The sequence below is a fragment of the Moschus berezovskii genome, chromosome 4 (genome assembly GCF_049115385.1).
Source record: "Moschus berezovskii isolate FMDL1 chromosome 4, NW_MosBer_1.0, whole genome shotgun sequence".
Taxonomy (NCBI): Eukaryota; Metazoa; Chordata; class Mammalia; order Artiodactyla; family Moschidae; genus Moschus; species Moschus berezovskii.
Window position 1 is genome coordinate 108,964,477 of NC_142463.1, and position 27,080 is coordinate 108,991,556.

Here is a 27,080-nt window from a genome sequence, read left to right on the forward strand (position 1 = left end):
TTGTGACGAGCTGGCACTTCTGGTCTGTAGTATAGGGCCTCCCACTGCACAACATGAGGAATTGACCACTGTGTCCCGTGTGACAGGGGCTCTTGGAAGTTTTCACTGTGGAGAACCTGACCCTGTGGGGACCTCTCTGGTGCCCTGTATTGAACATTTATGAAGCATGTACTGAGTTCTCTGATGAGTGTTGCCTAGAGTTCACAGTCTTGTATTCATGATTGGGGATGGAAACTATATACGGTTACAGACAGTGCTGTGTGGAAAGCACCAGGGCAAGCTCATCCTGCCATGGTCCTTGACCCTTGCTTGGCCTTCTGAGCACTTTTGAAAGTCTATTGTGTGTAGGTTCCTTGTGAATTTCAATTTCTGCTCATCAGCTGATGGAGGGATGATGTAAGCACTGCACAGCGGGGCCACCCACCAGAAGACTGCTCTATTTTGACAGTGTCTCCATCTTTGTTTGGTTTTGGCTGCACCAAGAGGCTTGTGGGATCTTAGTTCCTGGACCAGGGATTGAACCTGTGCCCCGTGCAGTGGAAGTGCAGAGTCCTAGCCACCGAACCACTGGGGAATTCCTGACTGTTTCCATCGCTGTTCCTACCGTGTTGGTAATTTTTTCATGAGCTTGACGTCCATGTTAGGTTATGTCCTTTAGCTGCTTTATCAGGTAGAAAATGGAGAAGTGAAAGTATTGATATAGTCGTTTACAGTGTTGATGGGTCTTTTACACCTCATTCAGGCACAGATGGAGTCCAGTATGTGGACTGGACGCGGCTGGCCGTAGCCTCCATCAGGCGCACACCAGATTCAGATGGTGTGGACTGTGTGCCGGTTATGAAGGAAAAGGACGTGTGTGACATCCACACACACTGGGACCAGCAGTCCTACTCAGGGAAATTCTTGGGTAAATGCGCCAAGAGCCACACTGGAGACATTTGATAGCACACTCTTTAGCATAGCAGAACACTGGAAGTGACCTAAAACCTCCCTCAGCAGGAGAATGATATGTTGTCCAATGGAATATTACACAGCAGTGAAAACAAATAACTGCAGCTGCATGAATCATAGAAACATAATGAATGACAGAAGCATGTCACAGAAGACTATCTCCGATCTGTATAAATTTCAAATATCACACAAAGTTGAGAACAATTTAGGGATCCATGAATAGCAAATCTGAACCTGTTTTTTAGAGAGGGAGTGGACTTCCCTGGTGGTGGGAAGTGGATAAGAATCCACCTGCCAGTGCAGGGGGTGGGGTTTGGTCATTGATCTGGGAAGAGTCTACATGCTGAGGAGCAGCTAAGCCTGTGTGCCACCACTGCTAAGCCTGCGTGCCACCACTGCTAAGCCTGCGTTCTAGAGCCTGTGCTCTGCAACAAGAGAAGCCACTGCAGTGAGAAGCCGGTGCACCAAATGAAGAGCAGCCCCCGCTCACTGCAACTAGAGGAAGCTCCCACAGAGCAACGCAGACCCAGTGTAGCCAAAAATAAACAAAAATACATTTCAAAAAGTAAAAGTGAGAGAATGATGTGCCCCAGATGTAACACTGGATGAGCAGGGAGACTGGGGAATTCAGAAGCACAGAAGGCACTTCAGAGCCAGTGATTGCTAGTGGTTTGGTTGGCAGGAGCTCAGGGGTGTTTCATGCTTCGTAACTTTCTTGTGCATTACACATATAAATTTGCATGTGTTCAATATCGTAGACCACATTTTAAAATGATATTTGAAATGCTAAAAATTCATTCTAAAATGAGTGAAAATCTAAAAATTCTAAAGATTATGCGTGAAAGGTGTACTTAGGGCTTCTTATACCTTTTTTAAGCCCTGTGGGCGTAGAGGTACCCTCAGTCACTGGACTTGGTCTTCTAGGGACTGGGATGTTCAGGGGGAGCCCTGGATTCTCTGTCCCAGTTCTCTAGGAGTGAATTCATCTTACGTGTCTTATCCTACAGGGCAGGGTCTCTCTGCTGCCTAACTGCATCCTCTTCACTGGTGCCTGGCTCTGGGGGCCTCTTCAAATGTTCGTTGGATGTAGGTCATTTGGCCCATAGTGGGGGACGGTGAGGCAGAAGGTGTAAGGCACCTGCCCACACTTGCTCGGCTGCATGCTGAGATGCAACCATTTTTCTCACCCAAAGTCCAAGGCTCTGGTAGTGAAGAGAAAGAAACTTTAGGTGACAGGCTGCTATCCTGTCCCTTATCTGCCAGGCCTGGGGCAGAGGGTGCCACAGTCGGGATCTCGGGCGCCAAGTGACAAGGTGAGAAGGAAGCTTGCAGGGAGTCTGTGTAGCTAGAGAGAAGTTGTTGCTGCCCCCTCCACCTTCCCCCCCACACTTACTGATTTATTTGACTGTGCCAGGTCTCAGCTGTGGCACACAGGATCTTCAGCTGTGGCTTGCAGACTCCTGCAGGATCTAGTTCCTTGCCGGGGGATTAGACTCGGTTTCCCTCCGTTGGGTGTGTGGTCTTAGCCACTAGACCACCAGGGAAATCCCCAGTCACTGTCCCCTTTGTGGCCATGTCCCTGGCTCCTGGACTGTGGCCGGGGTCTGTCTAGACAGCCAGCCCAGCTGGCTTTGGGAGTGTCGTCCTCTTGGAAGTCAGTTATCGGTCCCTCCTCTCTCACAGCTGCCTTGGCAGGTTGGCCAAGAGAGAGAATAAGAGTGCCTCCTGAGCAAGAAAGCTTTGTGGGTTGGGGGGACACTGTTGCTGGGCGTTTTTGAAATCTTTGACCAGAAATTGCTTCTGTTTGCTAATAAATGACCACATGTTTGGTTAGAAGGACCATGTGTGCTTAACGTGAAAACCTGCTATTTTCCCTGGCTTCAGTTTCCTTAGCTGGTTAGACTAATTTAAATCTTAGATGCTGTGAATCTATTTAACCTATGAAAGTATTAGTTGCTCAGTCGTGTCTGATTCTTCGTGATCCCATGGACTGTAACCCACCGGGCTCCTCCGTCCATGGGATTCCCCAGGCAAGAATACTGGAGTGGGTTGCCATTCCCTTGGGTTGCCAGGGGATCTTCCCAACCCAGGGATCGAACCAGGGTCTTCTGCATTGCAAGTGGATTCTTTACTGTCTGAGTCACAGAGAAACCCCTTAACCTATACTGAAAAGAAATTTTGTATGTTCCTTTAATCTTTAATATCCTTGCCTTGAATAGCACTCATGATATTTTTCAAGGGAATGCATTTCTTTTCTTTTCCTTTCCAATGTTGTCCCTAGAATAAAAATAGTGTTGCCCTAATGGTCTGATAGAGAGGTGGAGGTGGAGTCGAGGGAGCGCTGAACAGAGCTGGATGACCTGGTTTGCATCTCAGCTGTGTTGCTGTTATTGGTGATCTTGGACTAGTCTCCTGATTCCTTGGTGCCTTGGTTACTGTCTGTAAAATAGGCCACTTAGCACAGGGACCCCGGGATTCTGAGACTTGATGTGTACTCATGCATCCCGCTGGGCTCCTGGCCTTCGTTCTTATGTCACTTATACATGCGTCAAGTGCTCAGTGGGCCACTGCTGGGTTCCAGGCAGAGAATAGAGCAGAGAACAAAACACAGTACCTACTCTTGTGGCACTTGGAGTCCTGAAGTGAAGATGGATATAAAATTGGTAATTAAAAGGCAGCCTGTGGGGTCATGTGGTGAGGGAGGTAGAATGGGGGCCTAAAGCAGCTGCAGGAAGGCCTGTGGGGAAGCAACATACAGGCTGAGGTGGGCAACAGGAGGAGGTAGCATGGGAGTCGGGGTGGGAGGGCAGTGAGTGTGAGCAGAGCTCGGGAGCCTGTGGGGAGGGGCTCCATCCCTTCTAAGGCTGAGTGGGCTAGGCGAGGGCTCAGAGGTAAGCAGGGGGCAGGTGGTGGAAAGCCCTGTGGGCTGGCCTCTAAACTTGGACTTCCTGCTGTGGATGATGGCAGGCCCTTGAAGGGGCTGCCAATCAAAGGAGCGGAGTGACCAGATAGCCTCTTTGGAAGGCTCAGTGGAGCGACTGGGTGGAGATGGCCAAGGTGGGGGCTGGGAGGCCGTTCCTATAACCCAGGAAGGGGTGATGGTGGCCTGCACCGGAACCTTCTGTGGCTCCCCAAATTGGAAATGAGGCCCCTTGCCCGGGTTGCTGTGGTCTCACCCAGTGTCTTCTCTGGCAGAGGTGGCGAGCGATGTGCTGACCAGCGTGCCAGGGGCCAATGTGACCCTGACCTGCCCAGTCGGGGGACCAGAGGACAATGCCACAGTTCACTGGGTGCTCAGGAATCAGATGACAGGCTCGCACCACGGCAGACGGGCCGGCGTGGGAAGGCGGCTGCTCCTGCAGTCCGTGCGGCTCAGAGACTCCGGAAACTATTCATGCTACCGGGAAGGCCACCCAGCTGGGAGCGTGCGTTTGGTGGTGGATGGTGAGTGGCGGTCTCAGAGCTCCCAGCATGGCTCCGCGTGTTCCAGGGAGAGATGCCCCACATGACCCTTTAAATTCCTGTCATTTCCTTGGCCCAGGCATTTCAGGGAAAGGTCCAGTGATTCTCGCCAGTGAGGCTGGCTGAGCTTCCAGCTGGGTGGGGGTGACTGGCTGATGGAGATGCCGTCTCTCCAGTCTTGCTGGGCCCTTAGGGGTTGAGGGTCCAGGGACAAGGGGCCTGGGTTTGAATCCTCCTCCTTCACGGCTTAACTTCTCTGCTCCTCAGTTCCCTTGTTGGTAAAGTAAGGTTCATTTTGTTAACCTAGTTCAGGTTTATTGTAAAGATTAAATGAGTGTGTGTGCATGCACACATATGGTGTTAAAAACTCTGGCACATAGTGAGCTCTCAAACGAGCTATTCTTAGAGTTAGAATTAGCAGGTTCCTAGCTCCCTCGTATCTCATGAGACACCCTAGAGTCAGACGCCCAGTGCGCCAGGCCCTGTACTGAGGGTCTTTCTTTCTTGGTGTCTTGCATCGTCCTCCCGATGTCCCAGAGAGAAAAAGCAGTATTATTATGATCATTTTTCAGTCATTTAATTTTGTAGTAGAAAACTGAAGGGAGATTGGGACTTGCCCATACAACCAGTGTAACTCCAAAGCCCCAATTTTTTTTCTGTCAATCATGCTCCCCTTTAGGCACGTTAGCCTCCCAGGTGTCTCCCCTCACTCGCCCACCTCCTAGCCTGACATGAGGACTTTGGTGTCCTTTAATTTCCCAGCCCAGTAGGATCTGTGCGTGGCTGTTGGCTGTAGTGAAGGCTGGCACCAGGGCAGGGTGGGGTGGCAGGGCTGAGCTGAGAGCGCCCTCAGAAGGGAGGTGAGCCCAGAAAGGAGGTCAAGTGTGCTGCCTTCTCAGCCTCTATTCTCTCCTTCCAGTTCCCCCGGAGAAGCCCCAGATTTCCTGCTTCCAGAAGAGCCCCCTCAGTAACGTGAATTGTGAGTGGAGTCCTCAGAGCCCTCCATCCCTGACCACCAGGGCCGTGTTACTGGTGAAAAAGTTGTAAGTATCTTGGCTGGGCAGTGTGTCTGTCTCCTCCCTTCTTCCTGAAGCTCTAGGAGTGATGAGGAGCCGGGGAGCTCTCAGAGGAACCCGGTGGGACTGGCTGACCAGCGATTCCAAAATGTTACTGGGAAGTAATTACTTTGGCCACCTGATGGGAAGAGCTGACTCAGTGGAAAAGACCCTGATGCTGGGAAAGATTGAAGGCAGGAGGAGAAGGGGACGACAGAGGATAAGATGGTTGGATGGCATCACCAACTCAATGGGCATGAGTTTCAGCAAACTCCAGGAGATGTAATGGACAGGGAACCCTGGTGTGCTGCAGTCCATGGGGTCACAAAGAGTCGGACACGACTGAGTGACTGAACAAGTACTTTAAACTGAGGAGAAGGGAACGAGGGAGATGTCACCCGGAGAGCACACCTGTGCTGCACTATTTGTCCTGTCCACACAGTAGCCAGGGTGGAGGGGTGGGAGTTGTTTTTCTCCTTAACAGATGGAGAACTGTGAACACAGAGACCAATTAGTTTGTTTAAGGTCATCCAGCTAGTACGGAGCTGCCAGGAATCACACCCCAGTCTATCTCATTTCCTTCAAAATATAAAGGTTTTGGGTGTTGCCCTTAAGAAGACACAGATGTCCTTGGGTGGGGAAGGGCAACTCCTGATCAGTCCTGACCCTGAGCTTATCAGGTTTTGCCATCATAATGCCGGGTGAGAGGAAGTGGTGATAGAGTGGGGAGAGGGAGCTGGGGGCAGTGGGGCAGGAAGTCACACTTGGTTCGTGGCCCCTGTGGCACCAGAAGATGGCCCTGTCAGGTGTGGTTCCTTGCTTGGTCCTTTGTCTTGTCGTAGTAAAAGAGTTAAAACGACAGACTAGAAAGCTCACTCAGGCAGGATTTATTAAACAAGGGGCATGACAAAATGCACTCCCAAGAGGTGAGAGCGGACTGACCCCATGGAGTGGTGCCGCCCTATTTTAAGTGTTTCTTTTATGTCCTTGTTCCCGCCCCAAAGCGGTCCTCCGTGTCTGATTTGTTTTGCCCGTGTCAGACAGGGCTTGTATCCGAGACCAACTAGGGAAGGGGGCATGTTGGGCACGTTTTTCCTGCTGAAACTCCTGGCTGTAGGTTTTCCCTTTGTTCTGTTTTTCATGGGCTTTTAAATTTCTTTGTCTGCCTTTTAGCTGCTGCTTTTTAACTGCCACTTTGGACGCTTTACCTAATAGCACATTGACAGATGATGGATACAGAATTTACAGTGGAATATTACTCAGCTCTGACAGCACAAAGTGGGATGAGTTCAGGCGTGGATATGGAGCAGGTGGATGATCACACCTCTGCAGTTTTCTCTGTTTCCATCCCAGAGCCAAGGTCCCATTGAGTGCTCACTCCATTGTGTCTGACTCTGTGTGACCCTTTGGACGGTAGCCCACCAGGTTCCTCTGTCCGTGGAATTCTCCAGGCAAGAATACTGGAGTGGGTTGCCATGCCCTCCTCCAAGGGATCTTCCTTACCCGGGGATCGAACCCACATCTGCATCTCCAGCATTGACAGGCAGATTCTTTACCACTGTGACACCTGGGAAACCCAAAGTTCCCCTTAGTCTAGATGCTTATCACTGAGTTTGAGCTGGCCATCATCAGAGTATCGAAAAATTCAAGCAGTGATGTCATCAGGGTGTTTTGGTCTGCACTTGTGCCTGTATGCAGAGTCACCTGGTGGTGACATTTGTGTTTTGGTCTCTGCACAGATATGTATAGATTGCCCATCTGCACGTGACGCAGCTGCCATTAGGACTGATGGCTCACACTCCAAGTCGGGGAGGGTCAGAAATCTCTACAACCTGAAGCTGAGTTAGGATATAAATTGTCTGGGACCTGGAAGGTGTTTTTGCTTAGATGAGATGTTCCGAACAGTGGCCGACAGCTGCCCAGCCCAACCCAGGGAAGGCTTATTCAATTGACACTTGGACTAGAAGACTTGGCGTGTTGACAGAGTGCGAGAGGACAGGGCATTTTGGTTCACAGCCCCCTCCTGACAGCAGCCTCAGGCACATCTACTTGCCTCTCCTGGGCTGGAGTGAGGAAGGGGGAATGGGGAGCCCTCGCGAGAGCCTCAGGTTCCCCCAGGACCCTCGGGCCCATCCCGGGGCTGTGAGGGTGAAACACGAAGAGGTCTCGTGTGTTCTGCGCTTTTCTCTCACGTGTGTGCCTGCGGCCACACCCTCGCCCCACTGCACTTGCTTGCTCACTCTCTCCATAAGTGTTTGTCAAGTTCAGCCTCTGCGATGGGTTGGGTGCTCTACTAGGCTGAAGGAGAGACAGGAGGCAAACAAAACTGGGCCCCTGGACTTCCCTGGCAGCCCAGTGGTTAAGAATCCACAGTTCCAATCCAGGGGGCACAGGTTAGATCCCTGGTTGGGGAACTGAGGGATCTGTGCTCTGCGCAAGCCAAAAAAAAAAAGACTGGTCCTTGCTCTTAGGGCTTTCTTGGTGGCTCAGACAGTAAAGAATCCGCCTGCAGTGCAGGAGAACTGGGTTCGATCCCTGGGTTGGGAAGATGCCCTGGAGAGGGCATGGCAATCCTTTGCAGTATTCTTGCTTGGAGAATTCCATGAACAGAGGAGTCTGGAGGCCTATAGTCCATGGAGTCGCAGTCAGACATGACTGAGCAATTAACACACGTTGCTCTTAGGCCCCACAGATTGTAGGAGACACACACAGTCCTGTGGGATGGATGCCTGGGTGATGGTGCAGGGAGAGGAGGGAGGTCCTAACCCAGACTGGGAAGGTGGGGGCAGACTTCCAAGAAGAAAAGAGTTTGTTCTGGGCCTGGGGTTCAGACTCAAATCAGAGGTTGATGGTTGATTTGTCCTTTGGCAGTGAGGTGGTTGGCTGCCCTGGCCTCACAGGCCCATACATGTCATACATGGGTGAAGTCTCAGGCTTCCAGACTAGGTGGGACAGTGTCTGACTCAACTCCAGTATCTCTTATCACCCAGAAATCTTTTCTGGGCTTACCTGCCAGAAACACTCAGATCTCCTTGCAAACCCCTCCAGCACTTCGAGCTTCTGGAAGGGCATTCCACTGGCTGTCCTAGTCCTCTGAGGGGAGGTCTTTTTTGTTAGTGTCTTGGGGCCAGGGTGGGGCCTCTTGGTTCCTTTCTGCATCCCCTGCAGTGGCCAGAGCACAGGGCCTGGCAGAGAGCCTGAACGCATGGCCTCCGTGATGCCACAGCGATTGAGTTCGCCCTCTAGTTCAGCCCCTTTGATGGTGGTGCCAGGGGCTAAGCTAGATGTCTTCCACTCATTTTTCAAGTAATCCTAAGAAAGCCCTGGAGGCAGTACTATTAACATTACCATTTTTGAGTGAGAAAACAGACTTGGAGAGGTTGGAGAATTTACTCAAGACCCCAAGGGCTACTCAGTGGAGCGGAGATGCACGCCCCGGGGGTGAGACCCCAAACCTCCGGGTCTCACTGCGGCCGTCCTTGCCCCAGTCCCGGGTGCGTGCCGCAGCCGATGGCCAGCCCCGCCCTTGTTTTGTCTCCACAGACCGGGGAAAGTCTTCCAGAAACCCTGCCAGTATTCCCCCGAGTCCCAGCGCTTCTCCTGCCAGCTGACTGTCCCTGAGGGAGACAGCTCTTTCTACGTAATGTCCCTGTGTGTCGCCAACAGTGCCGGGAACGAGTCCAGCAGCGCCCTAACATTTGAGGGTTTCGAACTCCGTAAGTGAGCTCTTCAGGCCTCCCTCTGCCCTTCAGCTGGTTTTTTTGTTTTAAATTTAATGTTCCTCATGCACTTTTTGGAGTGGCCTGGTGAAGGGTTTGGTGAGCTGGTGCCTTTTGTGCTTTACTTGCCAGGGGTCCGACTGTGGCAGGGATGTGTGTGGGGAAGTGGCTGGGGGTTGGAGGGGGGTCTTGCCTGCTGGGGGCTTCCGTCCTCCCGGGGCTCCCCTTTGCACCGTGCTTGCTGCCGCGCAGGAGCCATGCTCCCTCTTCCCACAGTGCAGCCCGACCCACCGGTCAACATCACGGTCAGCGCCGTGGGCAGAAACCCCCGCTGGCTCAGTGTCACCTGGCAAGACCCTCCCTCCTGGAACTCACATTTCTACAGGCTACGCTTTGAGCTCCGATACCGGACTGAACAGTCAAAGACATTCACCACACGGATGGTAAATTTTTCTTTTACTCGTGGACAGGAGAGAGTCCTTAGATGCTCAGGGGGTGGTAAAATGGATGCTGGAAAGAAAAAAATGAGTTTCCCGTCCCGGTCAGCCGCTCACTAACTGCAAGGCCAAAGTCCCTGGACCTTTCTGAGCCTTGGCTGCCTCACTTACAAAGTGGGAATAATAATGCCAGGCCAATTTCCTCTTTATGGGCCCACTTGTGACGGCGAGAGTGTGACCTGGGGGAAGAAATGGGCTGCCTACAAGTCAAGGGTGTGCTGGCAGGCTTCTGTGGGGCCTGGGGGCAGGGGCAGTGACTTAGCTTCTGCTCCTGCTGGCCCCGAGGGCAGCTTCACCTTTGTGAGCCTCCTGCCCAGCTGAGTGGCCCACTGGACCTGAAAGAGGGAGCACCTGAAGGACTGGGGGTGTCTAAGGACTCCAAGGGCCCTGTGGAGCTGACAGGTGCCGCTCAGGCTCCACCCCAGGGTCCACTGTGCCTCTCACCCACAGATGAAGGACCTCCAGTATCACTGCGTCATCCACGATGCCTGGAGTGGCATGCGGCATGTGGTGCAGCTTCGGGCCCAGGAGGAATTTGGGAACGGCTTGTGGAGTGAGTGGAGCCCCGAGGTCACCGGCACCCCTTGGACAGGTATGTGATAACTGAGCGTTGCAGCTCTGCTGTTATATCAGTTATCTGTTGCTGTGTAACAAGTCTTCCCAGGTGGTGCTTATGGTAAAGAACCTGCCTGCCAGTGCAGGAGACGTAAGAGACACAAGTTCGATCTCTGGGTTAGAAAGATCCCCTGGAGGAGGGCATGGCACCCACCCCAGTATTCTTGCCTGCAGAATCCCATGGACAGAGGAGCCTGGTGGGCTACAGTCCATAGGGTTGCAAATAAATTAGACATGACTGAAGCGGCTTAGGATGGATGTAACAAGTCCGGCCTCCCTCGTGGCACAGTGGTAAAGAATCCCCCTATGATGCAGGAGATGCAGGTTTGATTCCTGGGTTGAGAAGTTCCCTTGGAGAAGGAAATGGCAACCCACTCCAGTGTTCTTGCCTGGAGAATCCCACGGAAAGAGGACAGGCCATGGGGTTGCAAAAGATCTGGACATGACTTAGAAGCTAAACAAAAGCACCAACTATTTATCTGTTCAAGATTGTGAAAAATGGTCAGCTGGGCAGCTCTTGTGTTGGTCTGGCCTGAGTTAGAAAGTAGCTGCATCAGGCCTGCACTGTCCTAGATGGCCTCAGTTCACCACGTCTGATGGTCGACACTGGCTGGTGGAGGGGGCCCTCGGGTCTCCCTGAGGTCTGTCATCTGCCAGCAGACTGGCCTAGACTCAAGAGGGGAGACCCACTCCACAACTCGATGAGAAGAACGGCGAAGAACTTGTAGCTATGTTTAATCTACCACAGTTACTAATGCTTTTTACTTGAAAAAAATTTTTTAAATTAAAGGTAATAATGATTTGTGAGTAATTAGTGTGATTAGTAAAAAATTCCAGGAAAATGCAAAGAATAATTATTCCCGGTATTCTGACCACCTCGAGAAAACCAGTGAGAACATGTTACTATACTTCTTTCCTTTTCTAGGTATATTTATGTGTTTATGTATTTATATATCAAATTTCATGAGTATTCCCATGTAATTAAATATTTTTGGAAAATGTATTGTTTAGCAACTGCATGACTAATGGTTTTTTTTTTTAACCCATGGGAATTATTTTTTTAACTTTTAAAACTTCTATCAAATTAATACATGTTCACGGCAAAGAAGCAGAGAAGGGCTTATAATAATAACCAGTGTCTCTTGTCCCACCCCTTCCCATTTTCAGCCCTGCTCGCTAGACGAAGCTGTTTTTAGTTCTTCTGTCCCCTCCTCTCTGAACAACAAACTAACATGGCTGTTTTTTTTTTTCCCCAAGAAAATAGTATGAGACGTTATCTTTTCACTCCTTCCTATGAAATATTAGGATTTAATAGACCTGCATCCAGTGCAGGAACCTCCCTGATTACAAACCAAAGAGTGGTAGCCCAGCCTCTGCTTAAACGCTTCCAGAGATGGAGAGCTTACTGCGCCTTGTAGCGGTCCATTCCATTGTTCCCAGTGTCCTTATTGTAGAATAGTTTCCATGTTTGCTTCTGTGTCAGATCTCTTTAGCCCTGCAGCCTAACTGGACCAAATTAGTTGTTCTTAAATACTTGGCAAAAAATAATAGGAACTTCCCTGGCGGTCCAGTGGTTAAGTACAGGAGACTTGGATTTGATCCCTGGTCAGGGAACTGAGATCCCACTTGCCACATGACACAGCAAAGGAGAAGAAAAAAAAATTTATTGTATGGATAAAAAAGAAAGGACGGAAATGATGTCAGTTGTCCGGACCCAGCCCTACCTCTGCCACCGTCTTCTGTCTCTGGCTTCCGGGAGACTTATACGTAGGCTGGCATTCTCCCCCCGGAATGGATGCTGTGATGAGATGGCCTTTCCTCTACCCTGGCTCTGCAGTATGTAGTCCTTGTCCTTGACGTCCTGGGAGAGCCGGAGGAGTGGGCCTGGGGCGTTGGATGAAGGCAATGTCAAGTGCAGGCTCAAGCAGTGTCAGGTGCTGTCCCCTCTTCTGTCCATCAAGAGCAGGAGGCAGCTTTCTATTGGACCCTATCCTCAAAAGTTTATTTCCTGATAAGACCTGGACAAGAAGGGAAGCCTGACTACTCTATCCTACTTAGAAAGGTCATTTAAATAAATCAGAACATCCTTCAGGCTAGATTGTGTTGACCTGTCCATAGTTATCTTTGGTTTGTATATACTTCGAGCCAAAACATGCTGAATACCAAACATTAATATGGCCTTAGGAGCCTTGGCGAGGGGAGTGAATCATTTATAACATTGTGTGATGGAAATGTTCTGGATACAGGCTGACACCTGTTTACCTTTTATCCCAAGCAGTTAATTTGGATGGTCACAAATAGCTTTAGAAAATCTTGTTTTGTTAGAAAGTTCTTTCTTTTTTTTTTAAAGTTATGGTAAAACACAAATAACTTACAACTTACCATTTTAAAGAGTGTGGTTCAGTGGCCTTAAACACTTTCACATTATTGTGCCACCTTGAGCACCATCCAGCTCCAGAACTCTTTCCATCTTGCAGAACTGAAACTCTATACTCGTTAAATAGTAACTTCCCATTCATCCCTACCTCCAGTGCCTAGCACCCATTGCTTTACTTTCTGTCTCTGAGTGTGACTGCTCTAAGTACTTCATGTAAGTGGAATCATACTGTATTTGTCTTTTTGTGACTAGTTTGTATTACTTAGAATAACTTTCTCAAGATTCATCCATGTTGTAACCTGTGTCAGAATTTCCTTCCCTTTTAAGGCTGAATAATATTCCATTGTATGTATATACCATAATTTGTTATCCGTTTACCGGTAGATGGACATGGCTTGCTTCCACTTTTTGAGTGTCCTGAATAATGCTGCTATGAATACGGCTGTACAAATGTTTTGATCTCTGCTTTCAGTTCTTTGGAATATATATATACCCAGATGCGTAGTTGCTATCAGTCAGTTCAGTTCAGTCGCTCAGTCGTGTCCGACTCTCCGCGACCCCATGAATCACAGCACGCCAGGCCTCCCTGTCCATCACCAACTCCCAGAGTTCACTTAAACCCACCTCCATCGAGTCGGTGATGCCATCCAGCCATTTCATTCTCTGTCGTCCCCTTCTCCTCCTGCACCCAATCCCTGCCAGCATCAGAGTCTTTTCCAGTGAGTCAACTCTTTGCATGAGGTGGCCAAAGTATTGGAGTTTCAGCTTTAGCATCAGTCCTTCCAATGAACACCCAGGATTGATCTCCTTTAGAATGGACTGGCTGGATCTCCTTGCAGTCCAAGGGACTCTCAAGAGTCTTCTCCAACTCCACAGTTGAAAAGCATCAATTCTTCGGCGATCAGCTGTCTTCACAGTCCAACTCTCACATCCATACATGACCACGGGAAAAACCATAGCCTTGACTAGACGGACCTTGGTTGGCAAAGTAATGTCATGGTAACTCTATCTGTAATTTTTTGAAGGACTGCCATAGTGTTATCCACAGTGGCTGCACCTTTGTACATTCCTACATTCCTATCAGCAATGTGCAGGGTTTTATTTTTTTCATATCCTTGTCAACACTGAGTATTTTCTTCCTTTCTTCTTTCCTTCTGTTTCTTTTCTTCTTTCTTTCTTAATACCTCTCCTTATGGGTGTGGTATTGTGGAGTTATTTCTTAATTGGAGGATAATTGCTTTACAATGTTGTGTTAGTTTTTGCTGTACGACAAAGTGAATCAGCTATGAGTATACATATATTCGCTCCCTCTTGAGCCTCCTTCCCACCCCCAGCCCTGTCCAGCCCTTGAGGTCATCACCGAGCACTGCGCTGAGTCCCTTTGCTTCACAGCTGCTTCCCGCTAGCTATCTGCTTGACAGTGGTAGTCTGTATGTGTCAATGCCTCGCTGTTTGTCCCACACTCTCCTTCCCCCACTGTGTCCACAATGGTATTGTGGTTTAGATTTGCATTTCCATAATAAGTAGTGGTGTTGAGGATCTTTTCATGTGTTTACTGGCTATTTGTATATCCTTTTTGGAGAACTATCTATTCAAGTAAAAAATTCTTTCTCGTGTGAACCCAACTCTGGTCTCACTGAGCCTTGGTCTCCAGGGTAACCCCTGATAAGTCTGCTAGTCTGCTCTCTCTGAATGCTTCTGAAATTCCCAGGGGACTTGCATCTGCTTGTGCTTCTGTTCCCAGGCTGTTGAATGGGGTGGCTTGTGGATTCCTTACCTGTCTGGTGACCTTCCCTCAAGGCTGGTCTCATCTTGGATGTTCCTCTTTAGATCATTGTATTCTCCTGCCAGTGGAGGACGGTGTGGTAAGCACATGTCCTTGACTGTTCAACCTCAGGTCCTGTGTTTCCGTGACTTGCTACAGTGATCATGTAAGCTCAGACAGAACTCTTTTGACCACTTCTCACATAAGCAGCTGAAGGGTTTGAGCTCCTGTCCTGTACCTGTGTGGGTTCTGAGGGGAGGGTCTTCAAAACCCCAGTGGTGAATATAGCCAAGGGAGAAACCAGCTGCTCCCCTCTCCACTGAGGGCAGAGCAAGTGGAACCTGGATTAGTCCCGTGCAAGAGGGATTTAGGTTGGAAATTGGGGAGCGCTTCTGGAAAGTTAGAGGGAGGTTATGTATGTTTTACTGAGGTTACATATGTTTTAGAGTTATTTGACTGTTTGGGACATGTCAGTGCACTAGATACTACATTGATGGGCTTTCTAGCCCCAAAGCCCTGCCTCCATCCCTAAAGCCCAGACAGGTAGGATGCCCCTGCCTAGGTGTGGAGGTCCTGACACAGAGGCCAAAAGAAGTACATTGGGCCTGGAGATCAGGTTGTATGACCTTGGTAACCTTAGTTTACCTCTCAGAGTCTCAGTCTTGTCATCTGTAAAATGGAGATGACGTGACCTATCTTGTCCACTTCGGAGAGTTTTTATGAATTTAGAGAAAAACATATTTCTTAGAGATAATAACTAGTACTGCGAGTGTAGGAGGATTAGTAATTTGAGTGCTGTATTGATTGGTTCGTGGTCCGGGAGGATCCCACGTGCCGCGGAGCGATTAAGCCTGTGGGCCACAACTGTTTGAGCCCAGGGCTCTTGGGATAAAGAGAGCGGGGCTGTGGACATCCTAGAACTGCCGCCCTGGATGCAGTCCTGGACTGATTGAATCGGAATGCAGAGGGGAATGTGAAATGGGTGTTTGAGAAGGCTTTCCCAGATATAGAATGTGCGGGGCTGGGCTGGGGGAGGGGCTGGCGCAGCATCCCCCTGAATTGATAAGGCTGTGGCTCAGACAACACTCCGGGCAGTTTGGAAAGAGCAAGAAGAGCTTCGTGGAGGAGGTGACATTTGCGTTGTGTCTTGGAGGGTGTTGTAGGGGTTTCCCAAGTAGAGAATGCGGATTATAGGCAGCGGGAACGGCACGTGCAAGGACATGGACTGTGAACAAACGCAGGGCTGCTTGGCCTGGCAGGAGCACAGGGGTGTGGGTGGGAGGCCCGAGTGGGGCAGGTGGGAAGGCCTGAAGAGAGACGGGTGCGGGGCAGAGGTGTGCGGCGGGGGAGCCAGGAGCCTGGACTTCAGCGAGTGCTGCCCCCTTGAGGCCGAGACCTGGCTTCACACAGCCTTGAGGCCCCGCGGTTCCCAGCCTGAGGGCTGGGCACCGAGTCACACAGTTCTGGGGTCCCTGCTCTGGCCAGGAAGGCCAGGTGACTGCGAACAGCACCTGCCACAGTGACTCATGGAGTCCCTGCCTGTCAGGGCTGATGTCAGGCCAGGAAGGAGAGGTTACACGTTGACAGGTGGCTGGTCAGCCGCTCTTTGCAGGCTGGGAGTTCCTCACATCTGTCCTCTCCGACGGCACTAGCAGGGCTGGCATCCAGCAAGCCTGTGGACCCTTTGCACAGCGAGCTGGGGCAGAATGCTAGGGAAAAGCCCTTTAGGCATAAGACGGTGGTTTCTTGCTTTCATGAATCCCTTTAACTCCCTCTCACACCCTGCTCACTGACCCCTGGAAAATATTAAGAACCACCCGTGACAGGTAGTGAGCAGCGTGGACCCATTCTTGGGAGTCACACTGCTGAGAAGGTGCTAGAAGTTTGCGTCCACGTGGACTTTCGGGGACCCAGAGGCCGGGCTGCGCGCTGTCCGGGCAGGTGGGCCTCCCTGGCCCTGTCCCCTCAGCCACACACTATTGCCTCAAAGCCTCCAGTCATCCCATTCTGGGGGACTTCACTGTGTTCCTCCCCTGGGCATGCCCCGAGGGGAAATTGTGCAGGTTAAAGAGTACTTGGGGACAAGTTTCTGAAGAGATCGTGCCCCTTCACCCCTCCCTGGGCATCCCCTGACTCTGCTGTTGTGCTGTTTTCCATGGCGACTCCACGTGCCCCTTCCACGGGGCGGCCTTGTCACGTCCACTGGGTTCACTGTTGTCGCTGGGTGGACTGGGCTCTGGTCGCTAGCACTGCCCCCTTCCCAGCAGGACCTTAGGGGAGTGCCCAGGTTTGCTTAATTTTCAGATGGGAATGATAGGCCTGCTTTAAAACTTAAAAGCAAACACCTGCCTCCCTGGGTTGAGAGGACTAACCAAGCTGGACAGCAGTTCACATCCAGCCTGGCATATGTAAGTATGGACCAGATGCTAGCAATTCACCTATGTTTGAGGCCACATCTGTCCCTTGAGCTCTGGATTCTTGTCTCTGCTCTGCCCAGAGCTTGGACCTCAAACCTCCCTGTGTTCTTTGTCCGGCGATGGACACTACCATCCAGCCGGCTCTCTCGGCCAGGACACGCCCAGGATAGCAGGCCAGACCACCCTCTCCCTTGGCTCAGGTTCTTGTCCCATGCTTGCAGGATTCTTTTTGTTATTTATTTAGCTATGCCTGGGTCTTAGTTGCAGTGTGTGGGCCCCTTGCATTGGGAGTGCAGAGTCTTAGCCACTGGACCCAGGGATGTCCCTCAACAGAATTCCTACAAGGATCCCTGAAACTGATTTCTGTCTCTGGTGAGAGAGCACCAGGTATCCTCCACGCCACTGCTATGGGCATCTTTCTAGATCATAAGCCTGAATGTTGCTCCCTGGTCTACAGCCATGACTCCCCTTAACTTCCAGGTGAAGCTCAAACTCCTGAGCTTGGAGCAGAGGGCCTTCTCCGGCTGCCTGCCCACCATCCCTCGTGTAGTTCGCCTCTTCCCCTCCAGTGGGACCAGCACTTTGGCACTCATGTCTGCCTCTTCATCAACCTTCTTTCCAGGCCCACCACTGCATCACTTCCTTCCACACCCTCCCTACCTGCTCCATTTCTGTGCATAGCTGAAAGTTTCCTGGGATTTCTATAAAATTTTGGGTACCCAAGAACCTCACCAGCTTTTCAGTTTGCTAAGTGAGGACCTAAAATTAAATAGTTAAGTAAAAAGTGCTCTGCTGTGCTTAGTTGCTCAGTCATGTTCTACTGCCAGGCTCCTCTGTCCATGGGATTCTCCAGGCAAGAATACTGGAGTGGGTTGCCATTCCCTTCTCCAGGGGACTCTTCCCGACCCAGGGATCCAACCCAGGTCTCCTGCATTGCAGGCAGATTCTTTACCGTCTAAGCCATCAGGGAAGCCCAAGTAAAAAATAACTATTGCCATTGTCACTCATTTCATAAGAGGTTGAAACAAGGGCTTAATCTCAGAAGGGAGACATTTAAGCTATGTAGCTATCCACTTTGCTTTTTCTCATTTGACCTCAGACTAGTAGACTTCTCCACAAACTGCCCTGGGTGGTGCTGGGGCCCAGGTAGAGGTGATTTGTTTCTCTTCAGGAGATTGTCAGCTTCTCAGTGTGAGGTTTTTGGCTTTTTTGTTTTTTTGCACGAATGAGAAAAAGTGAAAGTGAAGTCGCTCAGTTGTGTCTGACTCTTTTCGACCTCATGGACTGTAGCCTGCCAGGATCCTCCATCCATAGGATTTTCCAGGCAAGAGTACTGGAGTGGGTTGCCATTTCCTTCTCCAGGAGATCTTCCCGACCCAGGGATTGAACCTGGGTCCCCCACATTGTAGGCAGACGCTTTACCGTCTGAGCCACCAGGGAAGTCCCGCACGAGTGGAGGAACAGTGATTAACTTTCTGCGTGGTGGTTTATAGGTTGTGAGGGAAGGTATGTAGTTCAGAGTGGAGGCGCTGCCTGGCGCGCCACTCGGCTTGTGGGTGCCTGCGTCTCCACCCCACGCGCTCTCTGTGAATGTCTGGCTTTGTGGCTCCTCCCTCTCCCCTTGTTCCTTCATCTTTCTGTCACTCTCTGGCTTCCTTTTTCTTTCTTTTGCCTCTTCTTATTCCCAGCCCACTCCTGTGTTCCCTCTCTGTACTCCAGCCCTGGAGCCCAGGAGCCCATATTTTAACTGGTCATAGAACTCCAAGAGTTGGTGATGGACAGGGAGGCCTGGCGTGCTGTGATTCATGGGGTCGCAAAGAGTCGGACACAACTGAGCGACTGAACTGAACTGAATATACAGTTTAAAAGTATTGTGTTAGGAAATGTTTTATGTTCTGTGTTCTGAATTTAGAGTCAGTTTTTAAACAGATGTTTTTGTGTGCTGGGCACGTGCTAGGTCCTTTAGCCTGTGATCTGAGGTGACCTGTGTAGAAGGAAGCCACCCCCTTCCTTACAAACAAAGAAGCAAGGTTTAAAAGAAACTGAGTGCCTTGACCAAAACTACAAATCTGGTATGAAGGCCTCTGCCATCTTTTGTATCAAATTTCTCTATTCCAAAACCCAAGTGAGCAAACCCATTTTCAAATTAACAGGAATAAGTGTTTTGTTTTAAAAACTCATGTGGACAAAACTCACAGGTTGCTCCTGTCAGTCTCGCTTACCGGATATGGCCACTCATTCATTTCCTTTGTTGCGCATATAAAAGTACATCGTCCAATCTGGAAATATGAATACGGGGGCACACTCCGTGTTGGATGTTAATGTATCAGTCTTTTTTTTTTTCCCCAGGTGGTTTTCCATAATTGAAATTTTACTAATTACACAGTTTTTCAGCAAGATGCAGGCTCGTGTTAAGTAGTGAGTTTACAAAGATGAGTGAGATACAGTCCTTGAATTTTCCCCTTCTGTAAAGTGAGGGTGATACTGTTCCCGATCTCAGAATACTCAGAGTACTGTTGTGAGAATTAAATTAGTTCATGAAAAGTGTTATAGGTAAGATGGTGCCCGGCACACAGTAAACTCTGAGTAAATGTCAAGTATTGTCACAGTTGTTGCTGTTATGGTCTCCTAACCACCGCCACTGTCCTTACGCCCGTTACTTCCCGGCACACAGGGGCATATGGGAGCCAGTAAATGCTGGTTCCTTCCCTTCTTTCATCCCACGTGCTAGCGGCAGTGAAACACTAGGAAATATAAAATACTTTTGTCTAAATGGAAAAAATGTGTTCTCTGTTGTTGCTGACGTTTTATAGCCTTCCTGAGCCTCAGTGTCTGTAAACCTGTGATAATAGTGCCCGCCTTGTAAGATACTGTGAACATCACGTAGGCAAAGAACCGCTTGGAACTGGAGTAGGGTAAGCGTCCATCAAGGGCAATGGTAGAAGTACTGGCAATATTTTATTAGTATGCAGTTAGTATTAATAATATTATTATTAAACTTATTTGCCCCGAGCCCTAGTTTCTTCTGTAAAATGGAAATGTTTATTAGTAATAGCAGTACACCTTTCATCTCAGGGGACAAATGGTCTGAGTCAGGGGTTCCCGTTGTCATCTGTCCTGAAGCAGGAAACGGCAGCCCACTCCAGCATTCTTCCCTGAGAATCCCATGAAGAGAAGAGGCTGGCAGGTTGCAGTCCACAGGGTCACATAGAGTCGGACACGATTGAGAGACTAACACTATTGTCATCTAGGGAGGTTTTTAAAAAGTCTGGTTATGTAAGACAAGCTTAACTATGTGTTGGAAAAATTTTGTTTGATCTGGTGACATTCCTGGGTTATTTGAGAGAAAATTCCTACTTTATCTCTGGAAATCTGAGCCACCAAAAGTTACACATCCTTTTCTGGACCTCATATCATGTTGGGGATCAGAGCTGACAGTCAAAAGTATACTGGTCTCCTTTTCTTCCTGAAATATCTTTCTGGGTTTGAGGGATCTTTTAAAGACCCTGATGGCTGAAACTCACCATGGAGATTCTGAGACTATAGGTCAAGGATTGGACCTAAAAGACCACTGATGAATCTGAACATGCCTGGATTTAAGAACCACTGGACTGAATGACCATCCATGGTCAACCACATTTCCTATGTAGAGTTGTCCCTGTCTCCTGGTTTTAGCTTTCATTCTAGTGTCCCCACACCCTCCTTTAGTCCTTCAGTCATCCCCTGCTATGAGTCTAATTGTTCCCTGTTAGGTTGGGCTGGGAAGAACAGAAAAGAATAAGAGACTGTGTCCTTCCATTTATCCACGGTTGATCTGGGACTAAGTTGCTTTGTGACCTTGGACAAGTTGATTTCCTTCTCTGGGCTCTCTGTACAGTGCGGAGGGTGAACACGCTCTTGTGTCCCTTCCAGTCCTGCTGGTGTGTGGTGTTTTTGCCCTCCTGGAGAAGGCACGCCCCTTCTGGAAATTTCTGTCCTGAGCAGAAGGGTCACCCTCTCCTCCAACCCCTTGCTAGTCTTTCTACTCCTGACTCAGGGAGGCTTGACATCTTTGTATAAACTGGTTCTGTGGTATTTTTAATTTCTTGATGGAAAAATGATGAACTGAAAAGAAAATATTTTAAACTCCAGAGCATTCAGTGCCTGGTCCCTCGGGCCCACATTTGTGGCTGAGTCAGGCCTCGTGTCAGTATTCTCGCTTTGATACTTGCCCTTCTGCAGCCTTAGGGGTTTCTGCAGCAACATGGTTCCCATGGAGGGGGAGGGACCCAGGAGGGTGCCCAGTCCTCCTCCCTTCTTGGGCACAGTATATTAAATCCATCCAGGCAGTGAGACTCTGTTGTTACATAATTTAAACAAATATATTTATTTATTTGGCTGAGCCGGGTCTTAGTTGCAGCATATGGGATCTTAAGTTGCAGCATAGGAGATCTAGTTCCCTGACGAGGAATTGAACCTGAGCCCCCTGTATTGGGAGTGTGGAGTTTTAGCTACTGGACCACCAGCAAAATCCTAGAGAATCTGTTGTTTAGATAAATATTTTTATTGCAAAAAGGGGCATAAAGGAGATTAAAATGTTAATGGTGCTTATATCTGGCACTGTATATCCTTCCTTTTTTTTTTCTTTCTTTGTATGAATATATATTTGTTGTTGTTGTTCTGTTGCCAAGTCAAGTCTGACTCTTTGGGACCCTGTGGACTGCAGCACGACAGGCTTTCCTGTCCCTCACCATCTCTTGGAGTTTGCCCAAGATCATGTCCATTGGATTGGTGATGCCATTCAACCATCTCATTCTCTGTCACGCTCTTCTGCTTCTGCCCTCAATCTTTCCCAGCATCACAATCTTTTCCAATGAGTTGGCTGTTTGCATCACCTTGCCAAATTATTGGAAATTCAGCTTCAGCCTTAGTCCTTCCAATGAGTATTCAGAATATATATGACGGTATATCACATAACATGGATTTCCCAGGTGCCTCTGTGGTGAAGAGTCGGCCTGCAATGCAGGAGTCGCAGGAGACATGGGTTCCATCCCTGGGTGAGGAAGATCCTGGTGGAGAAGGAATTGGCAACTCACTCCAGTATTCTTGCCTGGATAATCCCATGGTCAGAGGAACCTGGGAGGCTACAGTCCATGAGGTTGCAAAGAGTCAGACATGACTGAAGCAACTTAGCACGCCGCATACAAAACTTTGGATCACACTATATGGACTTTTTCTTGTCTTACATTTTTCATTTAACACTATATCATATTCTTAGTTATTTTCTGAAATATTTTTAAAGACTATTGCAATGTATGATTATATCAGAATTTATATGGCTAGTCCTTTAGGGTTGGATAGTTGCTTGTGTTCAGCGTAAGATGCATTGTGATTAATTTTATTCCATCAGTCAGGACTTCAGGGTTCATGAATCATTAATAATGACTTTTCTATCCACAGAGTCCAGGAATTCTGCTCCGACCGAGCTGCCCACCTCCATGCAGGTGAGCTCATGTTCTTATAAAAGGGTCATGGCAACAGCACCTAGAATTAAGGATCATGGGCTGGTGTCAGGCAGAAGTTGACTCCAACTGCACCCCTCCCACTTACCAGAAACATGGCTGTGAGCAACTAGCCTGATCTCAGGGGCTCTGTAAAGCACACCTCTGTAAAAGCAGGGGAAGAGTGGTTCTCTCGTCCCATTGATATGGGCCACGTAAAGTGTGTGATCGGTTCTGGCCCGGTTCACTGAGCTGCTGTGTGTCTGGTGGCTGCTGTTTCATCTCTGAACCTCTGGGCATCACCAGTAGCTTAGCTTGTGCATCTGTGCTCTTCCCCTATGGATTCCTGGTGTCATAATTTTCTGAAAAGAGGATTACCTCTGAAGCTGCTTAACAAATCCTTGTGTAATCCAATTTCCCATTCAACTACATCTCCATTCCTGGTCCTTAATTCCCTCAGTGCTAAGCGGGGACTCTCAGCCACTCCTGGAGCTGGGCAGCATGGGGAAGGAGCCAGAGTCTTGCATCCTGGCCATATTGGATTCAGGACTGTCCAGGCACCAGTGGAAACAGCTCCAGGGTGAAGCCCATACTCATGGGGCTGGAGGCTGGAGGGAACTGACGCCGAGAACTTGCCACACCTCACTAGGCTCTAAGCCTGGCATCTCCTTCCTCGTTTGATCCTTATGATCACCAAGATTTGGGTGCCCGAATGATCATGCCTGTGCTGATCAGTCATGTCTGACTCTTTGTGACCCCAAGGACTATAGCCTACCAGGTTCCTCTGTCTATGGGATTTTCCAGGCAAGAATACTGGAGTGGGTTGCCATGCCCTCTTCCAGGGGATCTTCCCAATCCAGGGATCAAACCCACATCTCTTATGTGTCCTGCATTGGCAGGTGGGTTCTTTATCACTAGTACCACCTGGGAAGCCCATGGTCATGCCTACAAGGGAGGAAAATTGATGCCCACGTGGATTAAGAAATTCCCCTGAGTTCCGTAACTAGTAAGTGGTGGATCCAAGATTCTAGCTTCAGCTTTTCCCAGTAAGTGGTAGTACCCATTCCCTGGCACCAGATCCATAATACATCTGCTGTTTCAGGTTATTTATTGAGTATCTCCTCTGTGGAAGGGGTATGCCCTTAAGCTCCTGGTGGAGAGACGTCTGGGAAGAAGTCCCCACCCCGAGTAGGCAAGCTATAGATACAAGTAAGTTGAGAGTGACAGGTCAGACGTGGAGAGGTCCATGAGCTAGAGGAAGGATTGCCATGGGTGGATCAGGAGGTGAAGGAGGAGATAGTGCCTGAGCTGGGTCCTGAATGATGGTGGGATCTGCAGAAAGAGGCTCACAGTGAGGAATGTTTCTTTTAGGCACCTACTACTACTGAAGATAATGAAAATATTTTCATCAAAGATTCTGCAAAAACAACCAGCCTCCCAGGTAAGGACTGGATATTTTTGTGTTTCTGTTGCTTATGGGACACAAAAGAACTTGTCTCTGCAGAAAGTCCTTTCTTTTTGGAAGTGTTGGCAGAGGGCTGGTCTGCTTAATGAAAAGGATAGATGGCAGAAATAGTCTTTTATGACTTTATACTTCCAAGTTTGATATCGTTACCTAAGATATAGTGAAGGGACTGTAAGAAGAGTAAGATAAATCAGTAAACTACATCACATTTGGCCCAGAATACAAATGAATGTGCTACAAACAAAATTACTAGAGTCTGTAATGAAATACACTTTGAGGAATGAAATAAGTCTCTGGGAAGTCCTTCATTCCAGTGTTTCTGATTCCCTATACCTGTAAGACTAGGGAAAGTTAGTAACATTTGCGTCAAGAAAGATCCCAACCAGGGTGTCCCTGGTGGCTCAGTGGTAAAGAATCCTCCTGCCAATGCATGATCAACTGGGGAGTTTGATCCCTGATCCTAGCGGAGCCCACATGCCGCAGAGAAACTAAACCTGTACACCGCAACTATTGAGTCTGTGCTCAAGCGTCTGGGAGCCACAACTACCGAGCCCACAGGCTGCAACTACTGAAGCCAAGTGCCCTAGAACCCGTGCTCCATAGCAAGAGAAGCTGCTGCCACGAGAGGCCTGCGTACTGCAACTGGAGAGTAACTCCCACTTGCCACAACTGGAGAAAAACTCAGACAGCAACCAAGACCTAGCATGGCAAAAAAAAAAAAAGAAAAAGATCCCAGGTCCTGTGTTTTCTTTACTATTAATATACGGATGGGACTCACGGAGTCCAGACTCTGGAGGCTCAGTAGCTGAACACATTCACCTGATGGCTCTTGGGCTTTCTGAGGGAGTCCTTGGCCTCCATACCTTTAACTGGGCAGATTCCTGCCGCACCTGGCTGCCCATGCCCTGTCATTCTACTGCAAAGCCCTCCCTGCTGTAGTGCACTAAGGGGGACCTGCCAAACACCTGGGGCTAAGCTCTGCTTGCACAGCTGGGAACTTGGAGTCGAACCCATCCCTGCTCTCCCAGAGTCTACCATCCAGGGGGCAGGCTCTGGCAAAGAGTAAAGCAGTAACTAGCAGAGAGTGGAATGTGGCCAAAAGGGAGCCATAGGTAAAGCAAAGTGGGATTTAGAGTCCTGAGGGAATCATCGAAAGTTCACAGAGGAGGTGTCATTTGAATGACCCTTGAATGATGTGGGTGGGACAGCAGGAGGTTGGGGCAGCAAGCAGTTCAGGGGCTACTGTGGAGGAAGAACCCTTGAGTCTTCTCTGGCCACTCTCACCGATGATCTGTCTAATCCAGCCCTGTGTCTTTAAAGACCATCTATGGACTGAGGACTCCCGAATGTATAGCCCCGTCTCTGACCTTCCCATGAAGATCCAGCCAGACTGGTGTATCCAACTACCTAGGTGACGTGTCCACCTGATACCTACTGAAACTCTCAGACTTCACGTGTCTCAAAGAGAATGCTTGATTGTCCCCCTGCCTCTTCAACCCAAACCTGTTCTCATCCTTCTTCCTCATTTCGGTACAGACAGCACGTCCTCTGGGTTGCTGGGGCTGGGAGGTAAGACAGGCTTCCTCTTCCGCGCCTCGTCCCACGTCCAGTCCTTCAGCAGGTCCTGTCAGTTGTGTCTGAGGTTTGTCCAGGAGCTGACCACTTCTCACCCCCTCCACTGCCAACACCTGGCCCAGCCATTGCTAGCTTTTCTCCAGTAGTACTTTAGGGTCTGCCTGCTGGTCTGTTGGCTTTTAGTCTTTTGTTTTAATATTTATTTTTATTTATTTATTTATTTATGTGGCTATGCTGGGTCTTAGCTGTGGCCCCTGGATTCTTTTTAGTTGTGGCATGTGGAATTTAGTTCCCTGACCAGGGGTTGAACTCGGACTCCCTGGATTAGGAGCATGGAGTCAGCCACTAACCCACTGGATGTCCCTCCTGGCTTTTGTCTTAACCCCCAACTGACTCTTTTCCAGCCAAAAGCCAGAATGACTCTTAAAACACAAATTTACGCTCTTCTTGGCTCAACATCATCTTGTCTCCCAGAGTAAAAGCCAAAGATCTAACAAAGGCCCTAGTCTCCGTGAAGTCAGGCCCTGATCTTTAGGTCTCACCTCCTCCTTTCTCTCGCCCATCAGCTCTGCCTTCCTCACTTCCACGTGTGTTCACCTCATGGCCTTTGCACCTACTGCTTGCTCTGCCTGGATGCTCTTCTCCCGACCTCCCCTCGGACAGCCCTTTCATACATCCAGGCCTCTGCTCAATTGCCCCCCTGCCCAAGGAGGCCTTTCCCAATCACCCAATTTGACAGAACCCTCTACTGTCTCGCTCCCCTTTCCATGCGTTGTTTCCCATCATTGCCTTTGTCAGTGCTGACATCTTATTGAATATGTGTTTGTTTATCTGTCTCCCTTGATTAGACTATAAGATCCAGGAAGCCAGGAGTCTTTCTGGCATCCAATTATCTGTATCCCTGAGGCTTAGAACAAAGCCTGGCACATGACGGACACTCAATAAATATTTGTTGAATGAAGGAAGGAACAAATACAAAAGATGACGAAGTATTAGTGAAAGAGTAAGCCAAACATACACGAAATGGCTATCTCTGCCAAGAGACGCGGGACACACTGGGAGGCACCTGTCCTTGTGGTCAGTGCCCACTGCCAGTTTGGGCTCAAGGCAAAGCCTGCATCTACTCGACACCCGGAGTGATGACTGGCATCACACCTTTGTCAGAAGTGGGTACCATTTAGGGTAGAACAGCCTGAATTCAAAGTGCATGAGACGGTAAGTATCTGCATTTTCAGCAGAAGGGAATGCTGATTTTGCTTAGATTTCTGTCTAGTCCAGGGTCTGTCTCCGGCAGCCATGGGAAGGAGCTTTCTCTGGAAGGACATGGTTGTTTTTGAAGCTAGTTTGTTTTCACATTCATTCAATGAAATATTTTGGTGGGTGGGCCTGCTTTGTGCAAGGCGCCACGTGAGGAGTTGGAATGTTAAAAGTGAAAAAGACACACATGGTCCCTGCTTTCAGGGAGTTTAGGCTGGAGGTGGAGCTGGGGGAGTAAGCGAGGCGGGCCAGCGTGGAGCAGGATCACTTCTCAAAGGGAGTGCCGTCATCTCATGTGAGATTCAAAGGCCAAGTAGCGGGACTGGCCAGCAAAGGGAAAGGGGTGCGGCAAGGGTGGACGAGCATTCAGGGGGAGACGTGAACACGTGTACAGGAGAGGGAATATGTGTGAGAAAGATGGACTGAAATTCAGATGGCTAGGGCT

At 49.3% G+C, this 27,080-nt stretch overlaps 1 protein-coding gene across 1 annotated transcript in view; it reads left to right on the forward strand.

Moving 5' to 3' along the window:
• Positions 1 to 27,080, forward strand: part of IL6R (interleukin 6 receptor) — a 52,624-nt gene that overhangs the window by 14,654 nt on the left and 10,890 nt on the right. The window contains exons 2-8 of the mRNA XM_055402067.2: positions 4,147 to 4,395; positions 5,333 to 5,456; positions 9,012 to 9,184; positions 9,464 to 9,630; positions 10,135 to 10,276; positions 22,298 to 22,341; positions 23,710 to 23,779. Coding sequence (XP_055258042.2) covers positions 4,147 to 4,395; positions 5,333 to 5,456; positions 9,012 to 9,184; positions 9,464 to 9,630; positions 10,135 to 10,276; positions 22,298 to 22,341; positions 23,710 to 23,779 — 969 coding nt within the window. The remainder of the gene's footprint in view (positions 1 to 4,146; positions 4,396 to 5,332; positions 5,457 to 9,011; positions 9,185 to 9,463; positions 9,631 to 10,134; positions 10,277 to 22,297; positions 22,342 to 23,709; positions 23,780 to 27,080) is intronic.